We start from the raw sequence: 20,618 nt of genomic DNA on the forward strand, positions 1-20,618 counted from the left end.
TTTCCTTTTTTTTTTTATTGTATTTCCCTGTTACTGTTATTATCTTCTCAATTGTTGAATCACTTGTACAGAAAACTTGCATATCATAAATTCAAATTAACATTAGATGGCAACCAAGTACAATGGAAACAGATAATGATTTCGAAATATAAAATGCAACACGAAGGTTTTTCACTCTGTGTTCTCGGGGACAGGAATGTCCTCTTCATCAGGCGGTTCCAAAACCCATTCGCCTTTTTCATTCAGAATCATACCTTTGTTCTTCTCGATCCACCACGATCCTGGAATTAAGAACTCATCTTTCAAGAATTCACTTGATTTATTCACCAATGACAAACTCCTTTCGACCTTCAACTCAAACTCACCGTCGGCCCCATTCCACCCGGCCACTACATGCAACATTCCCTGCAAGTTATGCCAGTCACCAGTGTTCGTTGAGTTCTTCAAGCTCCCAGACTTACGTGTATCGATTTCAAACTGCACACCCGAATCCACATACCCCAATAGTCTACTCGGGTAAAGCGGAATCAAATCAATCTTGTTCCTTATGTGCAGGATTTTCACATTGGGGAATTGACTGAGACGATCGTTAAATACTTGGTTGCCCACTTGTGGTGAACCAAACACAAATGCTGCAATTGGGACCGTGATCCCATTTTCAGCAAGATCAAAAGCAGCCAAGATCGATAAACTTGCACCAAGACTGTGTCCTGTAAGTATTACACTAACTTCTTCATCTTTATACTTATCCACCAACTGCTTAATAGTGGTCAACACTTGTGTTCTTGCACTCACTTTTGTAAAAGCTGAATTCGGGTCATCTGAAGTGTAAATCGTTAACCAACCCTGCATAACCTTTGGTACCGCCTCGTCCTCATCACTATCACTGCTGCTGCTGTTATCTGCAGCACCTGCTTTAAGTAAACCAATTGTCTTTTGGCTTAACAGTGGTTCAGCAGACGCGTTTATAGCTCCTAAAACATTAATCCATTCAAAATCTCGACTAGTTCCTCTCCACACGACGTATATCTCACGTCGTCCTAATGTCTTGCTCACCTCATCACTAGTAGTTGCAATATATCCAATCCAATTCGATTCTCTGTCCCATGCTTCACGAGAAAGAGAATGAAGAAAGAAAGCTTCAGGAACAGATACTTTAGCCGTTGCATAGATGAAAGCAGCGACTTGGTAATCATCAGGGGATGGTTGAAGCATGACTTTGTGAAAAAATGATTTTTTGCCATACCGACTACTCCCAGCATACTTTGAGTTTTTGTCATTGTTGAAAGCGTCGTAAGTGGCTTGACAGAAGTCGCCACACCGGAGAATGAGATTTCGCAGATTGATGTCAAAAGGGTCAAGAAGGCCTTCCCAGTTGTTGCTACCAAGTAGCTCCAGCCATGAAGTTTTGGATTGAGTTGTGGATTCCATGGTGGTGGTTGCAAGTAGGAAATGAATGGTTGTATGGATGGATGGATATATGCATGTAATAATATATAATGTGGGGCACAAATATATTCCCATGACAAATCTTTAAAACATTTTATAAATAATAGTTGGTGATATTGACCACTTAATTATTCATCTAATGATTTCGGACCGGATAATTTTTATCGAGTTCAAGAACGAGCATTAGTAGAAGAAAAAAGATAAATGCCCCTTTCAACAAATAGAAAAAAAGAAAAGAAAAAGAAACATGTCCTAGTAATCGTATTATCTAAACAAGCTTGGTTGCTAGAGCAAATGCGTCTTTCAAAAAAAAAGATAACTTGTTTAATAAAATCAGTCATTACCAACTAAATAGTATGTAAGATTGATATATAAAAATAAAATGAGCAATTAAGCATATCATTTTATATCTAATTACCAGAAAAGTATTTATCTGTATCAGCAAATACAGTTCATTTAGATTTAGATAATTATAAGCATTGATTCATGTTGCCATGTCTATAATGCCTTTAAAGAAAGATAGTAGGCCACACTATCAATATAGCAAATTTGATAGTATATATATCTAGTCAAGCAAATAATGTAAAGTAAATCCTAGAACTATGATTGAAGGCAAATTCTTTATACTACAATTATTGTGAGTGTGGGGACTACAAATATTAGAGATAAAAGATTTTACCCATATAATTCATCCGAATGGGATTCCTCAAAAAAAACTTGAAGGAATCCTCCTCCTAATCCATCTGGGTTACATATATTATATATATATATTTTATGTAGTAAATTTGGTTATATAATTACAAACATAACTACCATTTATATTTCTGTCACCATATATGCTAGTAATTAGTAGAGTAAAAATAGTACATGCATTACTTGCTACACAAAAATATAACTTGTACAAGTTAACGTGAAAACAGACATCAAATTATCTACTACTAAACAAACAAAGATCTAAGGTTGATATACGAAGCTCATAGATTAAAGCTTTGTGTTACTTGGACCAGTCGGTATTACCGTATTCATGCCAGCCTGTTCGATTATTGAGTCGGCTTGAGTTTCTATTAACAACTTGAATCTGAGAATCTTTTGAACTTGACAAACAGGCTTGACCTCCTTTTTTGGAACATGATTTGGGTTTATTATGGATTTACCCGCAAAAAGATTTGCTTCTGATGGTCCAGTCTCTACATGGACAACTGGAGGAGCATCTGCAAGACAGATCAGGAACGGTAAACCCACATAAATTTTAAACATGGCGACTCAAAAATATAAGCTATGCTACAACGACATGAACTTAAAACACAAAATTTGTTCCTTTTTTGTGTTAACAACTTACCATTTTCACTGAAAACAATACATGTCCCTATAGTTTCATCATATTCGCCAATCTGCAAAACACAAAATCCCAAAACATGTAAATTGATACACAAGAGTTTGTTTCAGTGGTAAATGAAAAACGCATGACAAGATCAAAACTTTTTGCGTATCAAGTGATCTTACAAAGAAAATAAAAAGACGTCCAACAAAAAAAACACACAAAGACGTATTTAGCATCTAGTAGTGAGTAACCGGTATATTTTTACCAGTTTTATCCTGTCATCAATGATTAGAATTGGGTTCAATGTGTCCAGGCCCTGCATGTTCAGCAATATGGGTCAACAAAACAAAAGTCTCATATCTGCAAATCTAATCTCGAGCAATGAAGAAACTTACAGACATAGGAGCATAAACTACATTTTTTTAAATACTGAATGTGTAAATGTTACAGGGCAAAGCCACATACAGAGAGAACGTAAGGAGCATTAGGCGGAACGTCAGAAATTCCATCCAAGTCGAGCATTACATATTCATCTTCATTACCCTCCAACTCCTCATGAGATGTTGCCATTTCCTTCAAGATCTGTTTACGTAACGACAGCTTATGTTTAATGGTTACTTGTAACAATCTTTTATTCTAATTTCTAAATAACCTTTTGCTAAATCCTAAGTCCTGGAGAAAGAAATACAACATTTTACATTACATTCTTAAAGTTATTCTAAATTATCTTTAGTTGTTGTTAACAAGTTTTCTTTACTTTATTAATAAGAAGGCAATCTAGCCATTTTACAAGAGTCAAACATTTTTTTTTTTTTTTTTTATCAATTTCAATGTCAAATTAGACATTGCATACATAAGCAAGAATATATATAAATATCTATATGTAATTAATTGGAATCAATTTGGGGAAATTATAAGGACCTAATATCTTGTACATCAAATATATATAAATATCTATATGTAATTAATTGGAATAAAAAAAAAATACAGTAATAATTAGAAAGCATAAAAAAAATTAGATAGTAAAAGTTTGATGAGTAATTTTAAAAGTATATTACCAAATTGGGAGCCGTGAAGATGATTTCGGATTTTTCAGTTTTCGGAGGGGAAAGCTTGAGGCACCCTTTACATTTGTCTCACCATACAAAAATAAGATAAGACGGCGGTTGTTATACGGCTTAACACGGCGGACTGTGGATGCTGTACACCCGGTGCCACACCCCTTTTGTTTTTATTTCCGGTTTCTCTTTTGTATCTGCAATATCTCGTGTCATATTTCACCTTTCCTTTATAAAAATCCTAAGTCCTTCATTTTAAAAATATTTACAAAATAGTTCCATTAAATGACTCTAGTTTTTCCTTTTTTTTAAGTTAACTTTTATTCACACGGTCTATACCACCGAAAAGTGATGAGGCAAACTGTACAAATCTTTAAGACAATACAAAATTACATCAGTTATCCCAGTTAGTCGTATAATGCTTCTTTCTATTTCTATATCAAAGGAAACCAATCGATCTAATGTCTTGAAAAATCTTCTCCATATTAATAGCGCCATAGTTGAATCTCCTATCATTACGAGCCTTCCACAAACACCAACATGTAACGAAAGCAATGCCTTAGTACTTCCTCCTCTTTCTTTCCAAGTCTTCCTTGTTGGTACCACTCAAACAAATCTTTAACAGAGAAAAAGAAACTGGGAGATACCTTGCACCACGTTCCAATCTTCTGCCAAATCTCCATGGTGACCGTTCATGAGCAGAACACATGTTCGGTGGTTTCATCGAACTGATTACATAGGCAGCAGGTCCCCGAGTCAAAAACACAATTCCTCTTTTTAAGAGCCTCAAGTGTGGGAAGCCGATCCATAGCCAATCTCCACATGAAGATATTTCCTTTCTTCGGCACCCATTTAGACCAACTAAACACAAATCTGTCACTATAATTCTTATCTTTTCCTAAAAATTCCTTAATTGCTTTAACATTGAACCCACTTTTGTTGTCCCCATTCCATATCCACGTGTCCCTGTTCTCTTTTAGTCGATGACCAACCAAAATTCTATTCAGTTTTTATCTCTCTTCCAATTCACCTTCAAGCAAGCCTTCGACACTATGAGTTTCAAAGCTGACAAAACTTCCGGCAGCAAAACAGAACTTCTCTCTAATTAAACACTTTTTATCTCTATCTTTTTTAATAGAATCGGGCACTCTTGCTTAAGGGGTATGTCGCAAATCCAAGGGTCTAGCCAGAATCTAATTTGAGAGCCATCTCCATACTTGCCTCTGAACAAATTGCTAAGGTTAACGTTTGCCACTCTTACTTTCATGATAGATTTAACAATGTTGTGCCACACCCCCGTCACAGTTTTGTTAACAGGAATAGCTGACCAACAACTCTTAGACTCATGTATAGCCTTGATAACTTGCCTCCATAAACCCTCGGGTTCAATCCGATATCTCCAAAACCACTTAGATAAAAGAGCTATATTTGAATCAACAAGTTTACAAAGCCCAAGACCACTTGCACTAGTGGGTGACGCCACCCTATCCCAAGCTACCCAATAAATCTTATTTGACTAAGTTATGTTTAATGTATCCCTTTTTTAATAAGAAAATATCCAATTTACTTTTAATAAATTAATAATAATAATAATTTAAACCATAAATCTTTATTTTATAAATTTACACACTAATTTTTTTTTTTTAAAAAAATGTTTAAACCTATACCAACATTGCCATCACCACCAATTGTCACCGCCATAAACACCCTATTGTCCTCACCACCAGATGATGTTACCACCACTGTCATCCATTATGCGAATACCGTGCTAGTAATACCTTATAAATTATTACTTTCTCTTTGTCTCATACAAAAAGTTATTGTTTTCAATTAAAAGACAATATTATAAATGTAAGTTTAGTTGATATAAGACTATCATGTACAAAAAGTTATTGTTTTTCGATCTGTTTTAACAATCATATAGAACATTTGAGGTTGTTTAATTGAAAGTATGCACTTTTAAAGGTATTTACCCTGTAGACATAGATCAAGAAGGAAATATTTTTTACCTTAGATATGAGTAAAGGTCTAGGTTTATATCTCAACCTTAGTGAGAATGAGGACGTGTTTGGTTCACAGAATGTTTTAGGAAGGAATGAAATCTTTCAAAAGAATTGGAATTTGACGGAATGTTTTTGATTTTTTGAAAATTCAAGTGATGGAAGGAATGAAATTCCTTCCATCCATCCCCAAGGAATGGAGATTCCATCGAATGATGGAATGTTTACATTCCTATGGAATGAGATTCCCTTTTCTTTGTGCAACCAAATGCACTAAGAAATGAAATTTAATTCCAATTCCATCAAATTCCATCAGATTCTGTGAACCAAACGCGACCTGAGTGTTTGGAAAGAGAATGGATTCCGTTGTTTGGTACCCACAGAGAATGAATATATATATAAAAAATAAAATTTTAAATAATAATATATTTATTACATATAACATCTTAAATTTTTTTTTTTTCCATTTTCACCCATTCTCTACAATTTATAGAGAATGATTCCTCTTTCTTCTTTCTCATTCCCTTTTTTCGTCGCAAACAAACAAGGGAAGTCTTTCCCATTCTCTTTCTCTCATTTCCATTCCATCATATCAAACACCCCTTAAGGTCCTTACTAATGAATCAAGTTGAATTAACTTTCTACATTATTCACTATGAAAGTTATTCTACTCATTCTTAGATTAGTAGGTCTCTATGCGAGATAATAAAACTACGATACATGGCATTATGGAAAAGGTGATTTTCACAACAAGATTTTATTAGATTTGTGTTTAAGCCTTCTTGTTATCGTTTTATTAACAATGGAAAGACAATAACAAGAATACAACTTAAAGATGCTATATAATAATATATATCACTCTGTATACTCAGGAACAGGAATGTCTTCTTCATCAGGCGGTTCCAAAACCCATTCGCCGTTTCCATTCAAGATCATACCTTTGTTCTTCTCGATCCACCACGATCCAGGAACCAATAACTCGTCTTTTAAAAACTCACTCGATTTATTTACCAAAGCCAAGCTTCTTTGAACCTTCAATTCAAACTCACCATCAGCCCCATTCCAACCAGCCACTACATGCAACATCCCTTGCAAATTATGCCAATCAAGTGTGTTTTTTGATTCCTTCAAGCTACTAGACTTTCTCGTATCGATTATAAGTTCGTTACCTGAGTTCACATAACCTAGTAACTTACTTGGGAATAGAGGAATGAGATCAATCTTGTTCTTTATGTTCAAGATTTTCACATTTGAGAATTTATTAAGTTGATCATTAAATGCTTGGTTCCCCACTTGGGGTGAACCAAATGTAAAAGCTGAAACCGGGATATCAGATATCCCGTTTTCAGCTAAATCAAAAGCGGTTAAGATGGATAAACATCCGCCTAAGCTATGTCCTGTGATGATTATGCTGATTTCTTCATCTTTATACTTTTTAATCAAATGATTAATACATGTCAACACATGTTTTCTTGCACTTACTTTTGTAAAAGCTGAATTTGGATTATTTGATGTGTATATACTCAACCATCCTTGCATAACTTTTGGTATCGTTTCATCTTCGTCGCTATCACTACTACTGCTGCTATCTCGAGTGTTTAATGTCATCAAAGTACTAAGCGTTTTTTGGCTCAAAATTGGTGCAACAGACACACTTTTGGCTCTTAAATCATTAATCCATTCGGAAACACGAGTAGTTCCTCTCCACACGACGTAGATCTCACGTCTTCCCAATCTTTGACTCACCTCATCACTAGTTGTTGCAATGTAGCCCATCCAGTTGGATTCTCGGTCCCATGATTCACGAGATATGGATTGGAGAAAGAAGGCTCCAGGGACGGATACGTTAGCCGTGGCATAGATGAAAGCGTGTACTTGGTAATCATCAGGGGATGGTTGAAGCATAATTTTGTGGAAAAACGATTTTTTGCCATAGCGACTACTCCCAGCATATTTTGAATTCTTGTCGTTGTTGAATGCGTCGTAAGTGGCTTGACAGAAGTCGCCACACCGGAGGATGAATTCACGAAGAATTATATCGAGAGGGTCGAGAAGACCTTCCCAGTTGTTGCTTCCGAGCAGCTCTGCCCATGAAGGTTTGGGTTGAGTGGTGGTTTCCATATTGTATAGGAGTACAAAGTTATGAAATGAATAATGGTCGTTGTATAGCATATTATATATTTTTATATAGAGTTGGGCATAAGTATTTCTTCATATATGTGACAAATCTGTAAGAACACATGGGTAAATATTATTTCAACATAAGTCAATTTAGGTGGACTTATACTTATGATACTTCTAATAAAATAGTTTTATAGAATGACATGTAATTAGTCACATTAGGGCTGTGGAAGATAAAATAATCGACACAAGTTATAAATAAAATGGATTGAACTTGCCTTTCTTAACTTTATAATTGAATTTATTTACATCAAATTGACTATAAAAGAACTATGTATATCTATGTCCTTGTGATTATATATGTTTGATGTAAGTATGCGACAAAAATAATGGATGAAGAAAAACTTAAGTAAATGGGAGTAGTTCTATCAATCAGGTTGGATGCGAGTTGTTGGGTTAACAGTACTCGATTTTAATCATTTTTTTTGAAAATAGACATATTTTAGTGGGTGTTTATCAAAATAGTTTTTGGTAAAAATTTTTTTATGAAAACTAGCATGGTACCCGCGCGTTGCAACAGATACCATTGACAACAAGTTTGATGTTGTAATTACCGAAAACTCTGTGATAAAAGCTTACTTATATGCTGATATTCTTCAAAAAGCACAATCGTGATAAAATCAACATGAAAAACAATAAGACAATACAAAACATCAAGAAACTTTAACCAAACATAAACATAAATCTATAATTGTGCAAATATTCTAACTTAAATTTCTAAATAAGAAACCCAATAGTCTCAAAATAGGCAACTTCCATAAACAGAAATTCAGAGAGTTACTTTAGAGTAAATCTATACTCCGAAGTAAAAAACATATCTAATCAAAAAGAAAATATGATCATCAAAATCATGTGAGTTAATTTGCTACCACCGAAAGGAGTTCTGAACTTGAAAACCAAGATGGCATTTGGGTCGATTTCTCCTTCAATTCACTTTCATATGTCTTAATCAAAATGTTATAAATAGGGCAAATACATTATTTCTTAACATAAAAACAGTTGTACTGAAAAAAGAAATTACATGCTCGTTCAAAATCTGCCAAATCACAAATCATGAAGCAGTAGACTCAAGTTTCTCGATAGACTCAAACGATGAAAATATATACTATCAACAACGAATATCAATAGATTTTTAACAATAACTTTTCTCCGGATTAAAAAAAATTAAACTATAGATTAAGGAACAAAGTAGCAAGAACAAATAAATTTAAAAAAACCTACAATACTTAATGATAGACGACGATTGATGGCGGCGGTGGTTATTGATGGCTATGGCGATTAGTCAATTACCCGTAGATCTGAAAAATTAAACAAAAGATTAAGAACAAAAAAACTAATCGATAGTGACGGACGGCGGGGATTTTGATTGACGAAGACCGTGGTGATGATTGATGGTGGCGTTGGTGATGAACGGTGGTTGAGATGGACGGCAGGGATGATGGACAATATAGAGGGAGGCGTGGGTGTGTAATCGTCGGAGAGATGGGATCAGAGGTAGGGAACAGGTTTTGTGTGTAATCAATAGAGAGGGCAGGCGAGAAAGGGGTTTTGCGTGTGAAGGGCAAAAACGTAAAATCCCCATCCGTAACTTTCAACATGGTCCTATTTTTTTTATAATAGAGTATAGATAGGTAATCCGGTAATTGGATTACCTATCTCACATTTTTTTGTCCAATCTGGTTTTACATTTACCAGACTTGAAAGTTTTAGTCCAATCCGGTAATTCAAATATCGGACTCGCAGAGTTTTTGACAGTTTTACAGTTGACATGACTAGGTGGCGGGTGAGACGTGACTAGGGGGCGGGTGAAACAGGGGTGCGTGGCTCATTTAACGAGACCAATAATTCAATTACCGGGCTCACTTTATATATATATATATATATACTAGCTTAAGCACCCGGGTGAATACCCGGGTAGTATTAAGATAACTTATTATAGTTATAAAAAAAGATAACTTATTATAGTTTTGTGATGCAAATGTTAAATATAGAATCTTGGCAACAAAGCAAATGGTGTAAATAGATTACACATACACTTATAATAGTATACCATTTAAGTTTATTTCAATACATATGATGCAAATCAAAAGGTTTAAAATAGAAAGCGATATAGATTATTATAAACTTAAAAAGTGATTGACCAATAACTTAAAACATTCCGAGGGTTTTTATGAGTTTTGTTTTATTTGGGTTGTAATTAATCGAGTCTTCAACTTTAAATGGCAAGTGTTAGATGTTAATAATTCGAACCCCTACAGTAACATCCAATGTGGACAATATGTTAGAATTTGAAACTCGTGCAATCCTGCTATTCAGAAGTGATAAAAGGTATGCTCACACGTTCAAGAGGTAAATAACCGAAACCATGAGGAATCAAGATTCAATCCCAAGTCTTCAAGCTAATATTTCCTCTGTCAGTTCTCTCAAAGAGAGCACCAATTAACCATTTGATCTAACAAGTCTTGCTAACGACAGCTATGTGCATTGTTATTAACGTACATAAATAGTTGTATTTTTATTATAAAATGTATAGGTGAGTTTTTGAGATGTGGAATGAATAATTTTTCTAAGACATGAATTTTAGATCAATTTTTCTAAGACATATAAAATAAGTTTAGAATGTAGTTTTATGGAAATCTACAAATTAATATGTATCACTAGTCGTGTTATTTATACAAACAATATAATTAACATGATATGATTTGTATCACTGGACAAAGCCTACAATTTAACGGAAACTAACAACCTAATGTTTAGTTTGTTTTTATATCTAAATACATTTATTTAATTATGACATCCTAATCAATAACTTTTAAAATAAATTAAAGAAAGAAAGGGTTTTAAAGGTACCAAGTAAGTCTCTTTTTAGCTAGATTTTAGCATTGAACTTTAGTTTTATATATAGAAAAGATATATATATATATATATATATATATATATATATATATATATATATATATATATATATGGTAAAGTTATTTTGAGAACTTTTTTTTTGTGAGAACCTTTGAGAAGTTTTCAAATCACGCCCAACCGATGATTGTTCTTTACATGAAAATTGTTTTTTGACTGTTTTCTGAATAACTTTTATGTAATTTTGATGCACATGTGATCAAGAATCCGAATCTCCATATAATTGTATAACGGATGATAATTCATGCTTCCACACAATTATAAACTTCAAAATTACACATAAGTTATTCAGAAAACAATCAAAAAATAATTTTCATGTAAAAAATAATCATCGGTTGGGCTTGATTTGAAAAGTTCTCAAAGATTCTCGCAAAAAAAAGTTCTCAAAATAACTTTTCAATATATATATATATATTATTTTTTAATATGTTTTATTTAGATGTAAAGGTTATATTAATGTCATTTTAGTATGTTTTATTATTTTATGTTAAATTAATTATTAATATGTCATTTTGATGTAAGACTAATATTTGAAGTTGTTATTTATAAAAAGAACATAATAAAAATATCTTATTGACAACTGATATTTATTATAAAAAAAAACCTAAACAGATACATATATTGAATCTATCGAGCCCCACCCGTTCTACATCTGGGTCAGCTACGACAAACCCGGCTAGTTCTTCGCAGCGGCACCTGTTCTTGAACCGGTTCTTCTTCTTCATCTTTTTCTTCTTCGTCATTTCCCAAATTTGTAGTTGTGCGTTGAGATGAACTATAGAAATGCTGCATTGGAATAAGATCAAAGTTTCGTGCCGTTTGACCAAAATGTGGGTAATAATTAGGTGCAAACATAGCTGGAGACACATTGAACAGATGGTATGGTTGATTCGGGGTAAAAAAAAAACCCATATTTTGTTGGGTGCCAGAAGTTGAGGCACCAGCCCATGGATTACCCGATTGGTAATTCTGAAAACCCAAGTTCGGTGACAGCCTAAACACCGGTTGGGTACCAAAACTAGAAGGACCAACATGCCATGAAGGAGCCCATGAGTTTCCATAACCGGAAGGACCACCGGCCCATGAGGGACCCTGTGATTTTTGAGAGGGAGGCAATTGAAATGGTTGCGACTCAGGAAATTGGAAATGTTGTTAACTGTAATTCATACATTCCTCCTGATGTTTGTATGAAAATACTTCCCTTGGTATTGTTGTAAAGTCCCCAAAGGCTTGGCTATATTCCAACAAGAGCTAGAATAATCATTCTCTTGATATCTTGGGCTTGTAACCACAATAAATCTGGAACTCTTGGGACATAGGTAACATTCAGAGATGCCATTTGGCTTTTGGAAATTTGAATGATGATGGATAATAAATATTTGAGAGAAAGATTTAAGTTTGCTGCAATGTTTGCGTATGTAAGTTCTGAAAATTTTCATGTATATATAAAGTTTTGAAGTGTCATGAAGTGTCAAATGCGTGTCAAATGCATGCATGCAATTTTTTTGGCTAGTGTGACTCCGGTTTTTGAATAACCGGTCTCGAGCTATGCACTGTTGTCCCTGTAGTGTCTTGTCAAATTAACTTAAAATTTACTGTAACCATGCGAGTCCGGTAATTGAATTACCAGATTGGAGAAAAATTTTCGAGTCCGGTAAATGTAAAACCGGATTGGACCAATAAACATGAGTCTGGTAATCCAATTATCGGATTACCTAATTTCATAAAATTTTTTTACCAAAAACTATTTTGACAAACACCCCCTAAAAATTTCCCATTTTCAAAATTTTTTCCAATGTTAACCCAACTTGTTGTAAGTTTTTGTCAAAAAAAATTCAATCTTAACTCACAATCAACTAATCTAGATACAATTTGGGGAAACTTGAGCCTTTTAGTTCATGGCCTAGCGGGTCTTCTTGTGGTTGTTTTCAAACCCTTTCCCAACTACTAATTAATCAAACTATAATTTTCATACAATGTTCTCAATTTAGTACTAACCAAACATTAGTTTGGAATCCACCATTCGATAGAGATCCATGTTTAGGCTACCCAATAAAAAAAGTTGAACCTTTGATCTATGAGGTATGTGGCCTAATTTGTATGCACGCGGATGTTTTTCTAGTTTTCCTAGGTATAATTGTATTCTCCAACGAGGTTAGAGAGGAGCCGGTAATAAAAACTATCAGGAATTGAATCATTGATTAGGGAGATTGGTTAATATGCCCTAAAGTTCCCATTACCAACATTTTCATCTATTGTTCGCGTACATGGTATGAATGTATGATCAATGCTTACAATTCATAAGAGAGATTTTTTTGAGTCTAAACATGTGTTAATACTACCAATCTTAGGCATATATGTATGTCCCACCAATTTGCCCTACAAATCATTACTCAGTATATAATATTGCTATAAGATATAATGTAAAGTTGAAGAATGAAAGTGAGTGTTACATGTGGAAAGAACAATTTTTTGAACAGAGGTCGGGCTGTCAGATTGTGAAATACTGCGATGTTTTGGACTGGTGGAAAAAACTGTTGGGCCGATTGGGCCTGAGATTGGACTTATTCTGCTTCAATCGAATGCAAGAAGATTGGATCATGATACATACTTTAGTTTATTAGTACCAACGGTTTGTTTAAATGATACTAATACCTGCGATGTTGTATATATATATTTTATAAGATTACTTTTACATAGAAGAAAAATAATATTTAATTATGATACTATCACATGCATCTCATCTTTCTAATTAGGACACAAAACTTAGCTTAAATTCCATAAAAAATGAGCTTCAACCTACCAAGTCAAAATGTCAAACCATATTCCACTTGCCTCTGAATGGTGGTTTTAACCACATCACATGACCAACCACCCCCTTACCAATCTTCATACTCTCCATTCTTGGTCCAACTTTAAATACCATAAAACCACAAACAAAATCACAGGCAACTTACCCATCAAAATATCACCTTAATTATACCCACAAGCAAAACCTCTCAAAAACACAAACACTTTAAAATGGTTATTTCAGCCAACACAAGAGTTGAAAGCTTAGCAACAAGTGGAATCAATCAAATCCCAAAAGAATATATCCGGACACAAGATGAACTAACAACCATCACCAACATTTTTGACGAAGAAAAAAAAGACCAAGGTCCTCAAGTTCCAATTATCGACTTACATGACATTAACTCAAACGACCCAAAAACACGAGAAAAGTGTAGTTATGCACTTAGAAAAGCGGCCACAGAGTGGGGTGTCATGCATCTTGTGAACCACGGAATCTCTAGTGACTTGATTGACCGTGTTAAGGCTGCAGGCAAAAGTTTCTTTGATCAGCCTGTTGAAGAGAAGGAGAAATATTGTAATGATATTGCTTCAGGGAAGATTCAAGGCTATGGAAGTAAACTAGCTAACAATGCTTGTGGGCAGCTTGAATGGGAAGATTACTTCTTCCATCTTGCGTTTCCTAAGGAAAAACGCGATTTGTCCATTTGGCCAACGACACCTAGTGATTATATGTAAGTCTGATACATATATAGACCAATTTGCAGAGAAAGTTCATTACTCCTTATATCTCATTTTAAATGTCTTAATTTGACTTTTTATGTATTTTTCTTTCGACTTTGACCGTATATATATTTTTTTTCAGTATATAATAGTTGATCAAAGTTATATGAATGTAAAGTACTTTTAAACCCAATCAATTCATACGTTTTATGTCAAAAGTTATACAACACAGACAAAAATATTTACGGTCAAAGTTGAAAGAAAAAGACTTTAAAAGTCAAACTAGGTCATTTAAAATGGGGCAACTTGTTTTTTTTTTTTTTTTTGTTCTTGATGTTTGAGTTTTATCTGATATAAGTCGTTGCTCTTTTATCGAACAGCCCTGCAACCACTGAATATGCTAAACAACTAAGAGCACTTGCAACCAAGATACTAGCAGCATTATCATTAGGATTAGGACTGGAGGAAGGAAGGCTAGAGAAAGAGGTAGGAGGGATGGAGGAGCTACTAGTTCAGCTAAAGATCAACTACTACCCAAAATGCCCTCAACCCGAGCTGGCACTTGGTGTTGAAGCTCACACGGACGTGAGTGCACTCACGTTTATCCTACACAACATGGTTCCAGGGCTCCAACTCTTTTATGGTGGAAAATGGGTCACTGCAAAATGTGTGCCAGACTCTATCATTATGCATATTGGTGACACTATTGAGATTCTTAGTAATGGCAAGTACAAGAGTATTCTCCATAGAGGGCTTGTGAATAAGGAGAAGGTTAGAATTTCTTGGGCTGTTTTCTGTGAACCGCCCAAGGACAAGATCATCCTGAAACCACTTCCTGAGACCGTTTCTGAGGACGAACCACCACTCTTTCCACCACGAACCTTCCAACAACATATGGAACACAAATTGTTTAAGAAGAATGATGATGCAGTCGACCCAAAATGATAGCCTATATTATGTGTCACTATTGTCATTGCATTTACAAGTGCCGACATTGTTATATATGTTTTCATTTATCAGTTAATTTAGTATGCTTATATATGTAACCATTTTGAAATAATGATATTATTAATAAGAAAGAGTACATTTTAATGAAATATCTCATCTTATAGCCACACACAGAACAATCTTAAGTTCTTCAATCATGCATCCAAATAGTTAACCCTTTTAACTTCTCTTGCCAAAAAATAGAAGCTTTTTGAAACCACTGAGAGCTTTACTTGTTGTTTCAAAATTTCCCCATTTCTTCTTTGAACTGTTTCTTTCAACACTCGATTTGCTTGGTGATGGAGTCGATATATCTCTCATTCGAATCTGATCATTCACTTTGACAACAGTATTTTCTTTAGCACCTAGATGCTTATCAATATTTCTGAAAGTAACAGAGTTTGTAGCTTTATTGGCAGATCTGGCAATACTATCAGAAACAGGTATATCTGTTTCATGAACCAAAGATGGCTCCTGTAATGTTTTATTCGCTCCTTTCATGTTGTCTGACTCTGTAGGTGTTGATACTACAATTCGGGCAACCTCATTGCCCGTTTTCTTGGTTGTAGATGCTTTTGGCAATTGTTTAGAATTATGGAGATCAGCAATCTTATTCTTTGGTCCATTTATATTCTTTGAACTATTATTCTTACCTAGAGGTTTGACATTCTGCAGTTTCCCTCTTTTCTTTTCAGAATCAGTAGTATTTTGCGAAAATACAGTATGCGAAACACCACTATTCTTGGCTGTCACTTTTGTTGGTTTATTAACAGGTTTTGGCTCATTATTTCTTTTCGCTGCCACTTTCATAGGTTTATTACCAGGTTTTGATTCAGTAGGTAAAACCTTAGGATTAACTACACGTGCAGTTGACAGACGGTTAATGGTGGAACTACTAATCACCTGCTTTTTTGGTTTGTTCATGTCTTTAGATACAACGGCTTTTGGCTTGTCAATCTTTGCTGTCTTGCTGGCAGAAGCACTTCTTTCTGCGATTCTCTTTTGACGTTGAACTAAAAGTTCCTCCATTTTCTTTCTTTTCTCTTCCTCCTGCATGAAAGCGATCAATAAGATAAAAAATGCAGCGATGATATTTAATAGAAAAAAAGTTGCAGCCTTTAGTACCTTATTTGATTTGGCCTTTAGCATTGTTGCTTTGGTTGCTGTAGGTTTCATGCTTTTTGATCCAGTTAAAACTTTAGACTTTGCTTCAATGGTTGAGACTTTTCTTTCAAGGCTTTTCCCAACTGGAGTTTTAGTCCTTGACTTAATTTCTTTAGCATGAACTGTTGACTTAATTTCTTCAGCAGAATTCAGTTTTATAACCTTATCATTGCTATTGCCCGATTCCATTTCTGGAGTCCAAGCTGGCACAGCTTGTTGTCTAGTTGTATCTCTTTCAAGCACCATATACAGATCGTTCGGCTCACTGACACAATTAGCTTCCACCTTTTTTCGAGTCGCATTACTCTCTGAAACCATTAAAATGTCACGTGTTCTCAACTGAGAATCAGACAAATCATTAGCAGACCGGGCTTGAACTGCGAAAGGATCATTAACAAGACCAACTTTTCTAGTTTCCACCGAATTGATATGGTCTTCAAAGATGTCTTTACTTTTCTCTTGAATTACTTTATCTGGCAGGCTTCTCAGAAACCATTCTTCTTTATGTTTTCCAGCAGTGGTAGATTTATGGGAACCAAATTCCTTCTCAAACATTGGACGTTTCTTTATGACCGGGCTCAATTCTTCCCCGGATCTTAAATTTCCAATATGATCAGTGTCATCTGCATCCTTCAATAGAAGGTTCTGAAAGATATTCCACTGCTGTGTTTCCTTTTGTTCTTCATGTTTATCTACCGTTCGATCAGGATCCTGGATGGCATAAGATTCGTTTTCTGCTTCATTTCTTGCAGAAGTGATGTAATTAATATTTCTAATTAAAACTTTCCGTGATGAACCCATTTCATAGCTATCGGAATCTCTTCCAGAAGAAGAGTCACTTGAGTCAAAGTTGTCATTTTCTGATCGTTTCTTGTGTATACGTTTCCCTCTACTTCTAGAATCTTCCATGTTTGGAGGAAATGGAAGATTCCCTTGATAATATGGAGGGAGAATCATGCCTGGAAAGGGGTGCCCTTGATATGGAGGCTGAAACATGGGACCACCTGGAAAGGTATGCATATATTGAGGAACATGATTCCCATGACTTAAGCCCAAGTCAGTTTCCGTGCCATCAACATACCCGTCTTGTTTCTTAGTCGCAAAATGGTCATTTTGGACATTAATCCTAAGTTCCTGACCTAGATCATTTTCCATATATGAGTAAGGCGAACAAGAGTATGCCTGCATTGCCGCTACTTGATCCATCCAGGCTATATCATTACTCTTAATATTGCATAGCTCCATAAAACTTGAGCATGCTTCCCTGGTGTAACACTATCTTTAGTTCACTAACTTTCATTAACAGATACTTGATCATTCTTTAGTATGTGATGAAATGTGTTCATACCTTAAACGAGGAGATCCAAAAGCATCTGCAAAACAAATGAGATCTTGTAGGGTATCTGTCTCAAACCCTGCAATTATTGCCCGTGCATACACCATTGCTTGCTCTCTTTGAAGTGTAGCCTTTCTAGTTTCAAGAACACGCTGAAGATGAACCCTAGCCGAGGAAACAATATATAAAACTTATACAGATTCAAAAAATTACTACATCTGTCTCATTTCAAATTTCCTAGTTTGACTGCTTGAGTCTTTTTCTTTTACCTTTGACCGTAAATAAATTTGTTTGTGTTATATAATACTTGATGAAAGTTTTATCAATGAAAAGAACAGTTAAAACCTAATATATTCATGTATTTTACATCAAGTGTTACGTAACAAAAACAAAAATATTGACAGTCAAAGTTTAAAAAAGACTCAAAAAGTCAAACTATGACATTTAAAAATGAACGGAGAGTATATTAGCAGCCCGGAGAAGTTTACTTATTACTGCATTAATAAACCAGAATAGACACAAGTATACGTTACTTAGGATCTTCTTCATGGATGGCATCACTTGTGTTTTCTTCAGGCTACAATGCATTAAGGTGGGAATGGATGAGTAATCATCCATTTTACAATATTAAGTTGAAAGTAATCTTATCAGAACGATATACATACCCTGTATGCAAAAGCAGCTGACTTGGTTGAGTGTTCATCCAATCCATAGACAGCTTTTCAAGAATAAAAAATAATAATTGTCATTATACTTTATCCCGATAGAGAAATATGAGTAACCAAACTGCAGGGGTAAGAAAACTTATGTAAAGATTACGAACTTTGGGAGTCTGATGGCACGCTGGTGATTATTGAGCAGTCAATGTTCTCGATCTCTCTCTCAATGGTTATGCATCTCTCAAGAACATCCGGTGTACTTACAAACCTCACAAATCTGATCAAAGAACCAAAAAATCGACATATATTGCACTAAAGAGTCAGCACTACCTAAACAGATCATTCAACCAGTGATTACACAAAACAGCTATAAAAACAATTATACCTTTCAAGAGTGGATTTGGTAAACCAAGAACTGGTAGACGAAAGGGTAACAGAATAACCACCTTTTGAAACCTGATCTTTTACGAACTTGCAATGAGCATTAAAAGGCTCCAACAGTCCGGATGCAATTTTCTCTTTGCAATCACCAGCACATATAACCAGATCACATCTACCATATCGAAAATCACAATGTAGATTCTAAACACATTAGAACTTAAAACAAATTGGTTTTTTGTGTATCGATAATCCAAATATACATTTTAAATCTGTCCTGTTTCTGTCATTGTACATTTTGTGTTCTTTTAAGTCATCAACAAATGTTTACATCTACGGTTTGGATCATTTTATTAACAATAAACCGATTTTAAAATGATAACTTCAATACAAAGTCATTATATTTACATTTCAAATGAGGACTTACGAAATGGTACAAATGAAACAATTAAGTTTAGCAATACAAACAACTGCACATTGACTAGGACAAATGAAAAAGTTAAGCAACTAAAATTGTATAAATACAAAACACAAAAGAAAATAAGCAAATGAAGGATCAAAACTTGGATATACCTGGTCCGAGTAGGGGTGAGCTGAAAAAGAGCATAATCTAACCGGCTTCTCGTATCCATCCTTGTTACGTTGTATGCACCACGAAACGATATGATTACAGAAGCTTTACAAATAATGGGTAGTCACACACATTACCAAAATGTGGTCATAACAGAAGTGATGGGATAAGAAATTGTGAGATATTTTTAGTTTGGTTATAGTTATGAACCAATTCTGATGGTGACAGACTACTAGCTTGTTCTATTTCTAAGTCAAGTATGAAAGAGAGATATATGTACATTACTTGTTATTGAATCTTGCTCAATTGTTTGTTGGCTGTTATTGGAAGCATTGTGATGAAAAAGTGTTTACTACTTTATAGCAGCCAACAACCCACCTCAACTGACATTGTCATATGCACATACTAACTTATTTTTTTTATTTTATACCGTATTTCTTTTACAAGTGACTTTCGAATAAACTTTGTGTTTCTGTTACACTATCTTATTTCGGTTACAGTATCTTATTATCTGTAACATTATCTTATTCGGATACTAATTATTATTCTAGTTTATATTAGTTAGTTTCCATTTTATTAGGTTAGACTGTAAATAAGATGAGTTTAACTTAGAAATAAAAATTTTATAATACAAAATAAATAGTTTATAATATAATGTTAGACACGCTACTCAAAAACAAAACCCAAAAAAAATCTAACACCCTGAATTTGTCTTAAAAAAGTAATATATTCTAGTTCATTTAAATGTTTGATTAACTAAAAGCTTAAGAAATATCCCTCGCGGTGTGGGTGTCAAGGTTAGAAAAATCATACGAGTAATAAGGATCGGATGAATAAGAGAGTAGGGATTTTTTGAAAAATCAAATCGGATTGACAATTATAATATTGAAAACCTAATTTTTTTTTATAAAAAAAAAAAAACGACGTGTTAGTTGATTAGTAGCTTGAATCCAGCAGTGACATCCAAACGGGTAGCATGCTAGAGGTTGGAACCCAAAGGCACCCCTAGATACCAAGGGTGCGATAACATGGCTCACACGCGTTTAAAGAGGTAAATGTCTGATACCATGAGAAATTGAGATTCGATC

At 34.5% G+C, this 20,618-nt stretch overlaps 5 protein-coding genes across 5 annotated transcripts; 1 reads left to right on the forward strand and 4 right to left on the reverse strand.

The window, feature by feature from the left end:
* Window positions 1-66: 66 nt before the first annotated feature.
* On the reverse strand, window positions 67-1,465 carry LOC122599044 (phospholipase A1-IIdelta-like). Its single transcript, XM_043771493.1, has one exon. It carries the CDS (start codon window positions 1,429-1,431, stop codon window positions 172-174), a length of 1,260 nt encoding a protein of 419 aa, XP_043627428.1. The 5' UTR covers window positions 1,432-1,465; the 3' UTR covers window positions 67-171.
* An 834-nt stretch (window positions 1,466-2,299) lies between these two features.
* On the reverse strand, window positions 2,300-4,039 carry LOC122600816. Its single transcript, XM_043773585.1, has 5 exons — window positions 3,829-4,039; window positions 3,236-3,352; window positions 3,036-3,086; window positions 2,789-2,840; window positions 2,300-2,660 (listed from the first exon to the last, which is right to left on the reverse strand). Exons 2-5 carry the CDS (start codon window positions 3,338-3,340, stop codon window positions 2,431-2,433), a joined length of 438 nt encoding a protein of 145 aa, XP_043629520.1. The 5' UTR covers window positions 3,341-3,352; window positions 3,829-4,039; the 3' UTR covers window positions 2,300-2,430.
* Window positions 4,040-6,593: 2,554 nt separating this feature from the next.
* On the reverse strand, window positions 6,594-7,986 carry LOC122601821 (phospholipase A1-IIdelta-like). The gene has a single exon (XM_043774555.1). The coding sequence runs from the start codon at window positions 7,947-7,949 to the stop codon at window positions 6,684-6,686; it is 1,266 nt and encodes a 421-aa protein (XP_043630490.1). The 5' UTR covers window positions 7,950-7,986; the 3' UTR covers window positions 6,594-6,683.
* A 5,879-nt stretch (window positions 7,987-13,865) lies between these two features.
* LOC122599614 (anthocyanin synthase-like) lies at window positions 13,866-15,532 on the forward strand. Its single transcript, XM_043772147.1, has 2 exons — window positions 13,866-14,446; window positions 14,816-15,532. Exons 1-2 carry the CDS (start codon window positions 13,944-13,946, stop codon window positions 15,378-15,380), a joined length of 1,068 nt encoding a protein of 355 aa, XP_043628082.1. The 5' UTR covers window positions 13,866-13,943; the 3' UTR covers window positions 15,381-15,532.
* On the reverse strand, window positions 15,477-19,737 carry LOC122599613 (COP1-interacting protein 7-like). Its single transcript, XM_043772146.1, has 8 exons — window positions 19,533-19,737; window positions 18,967-19,134; window positions 18,746-18,858; window positions 18,588-18,640; window positions 18,456-18,499; window positions 17,935-18,087; window positions 16,548-17,850; window positions 15,477-16,472 (listed from the first exon to the last, which is right to left on the reverse strand). Exons 1-8 carry the CDS (start codon window positions 19,589-19,591, stop codon window positions 15,603-15,605), a joined length of 2,763 nt encoding a protein of 920 aa, XP_043628081.1. The 5' UTR covers window positions 19,592-19,737; the 3' UTR covers window positions 15,477-15,602.
* Window positions 19,738-20,618: the final 881 nt, after the last annotated feature.

The sequence above is a fragment of the Erigeron canadensis genome, chromosome 5 (assembly GCF_010389155.1).
Source record: "Erigeron canadensis isolate Cc75 chromosome 5, C_canadensis_v1, whole genome shotgun sequence".
Classification (NCBI taxonomy): Eukaryota; Viridiplantae; Streptophyta; class Magnoliopsida; order Asterales; family Asteraceae; genus Erigeron; species Erigeron canadensis.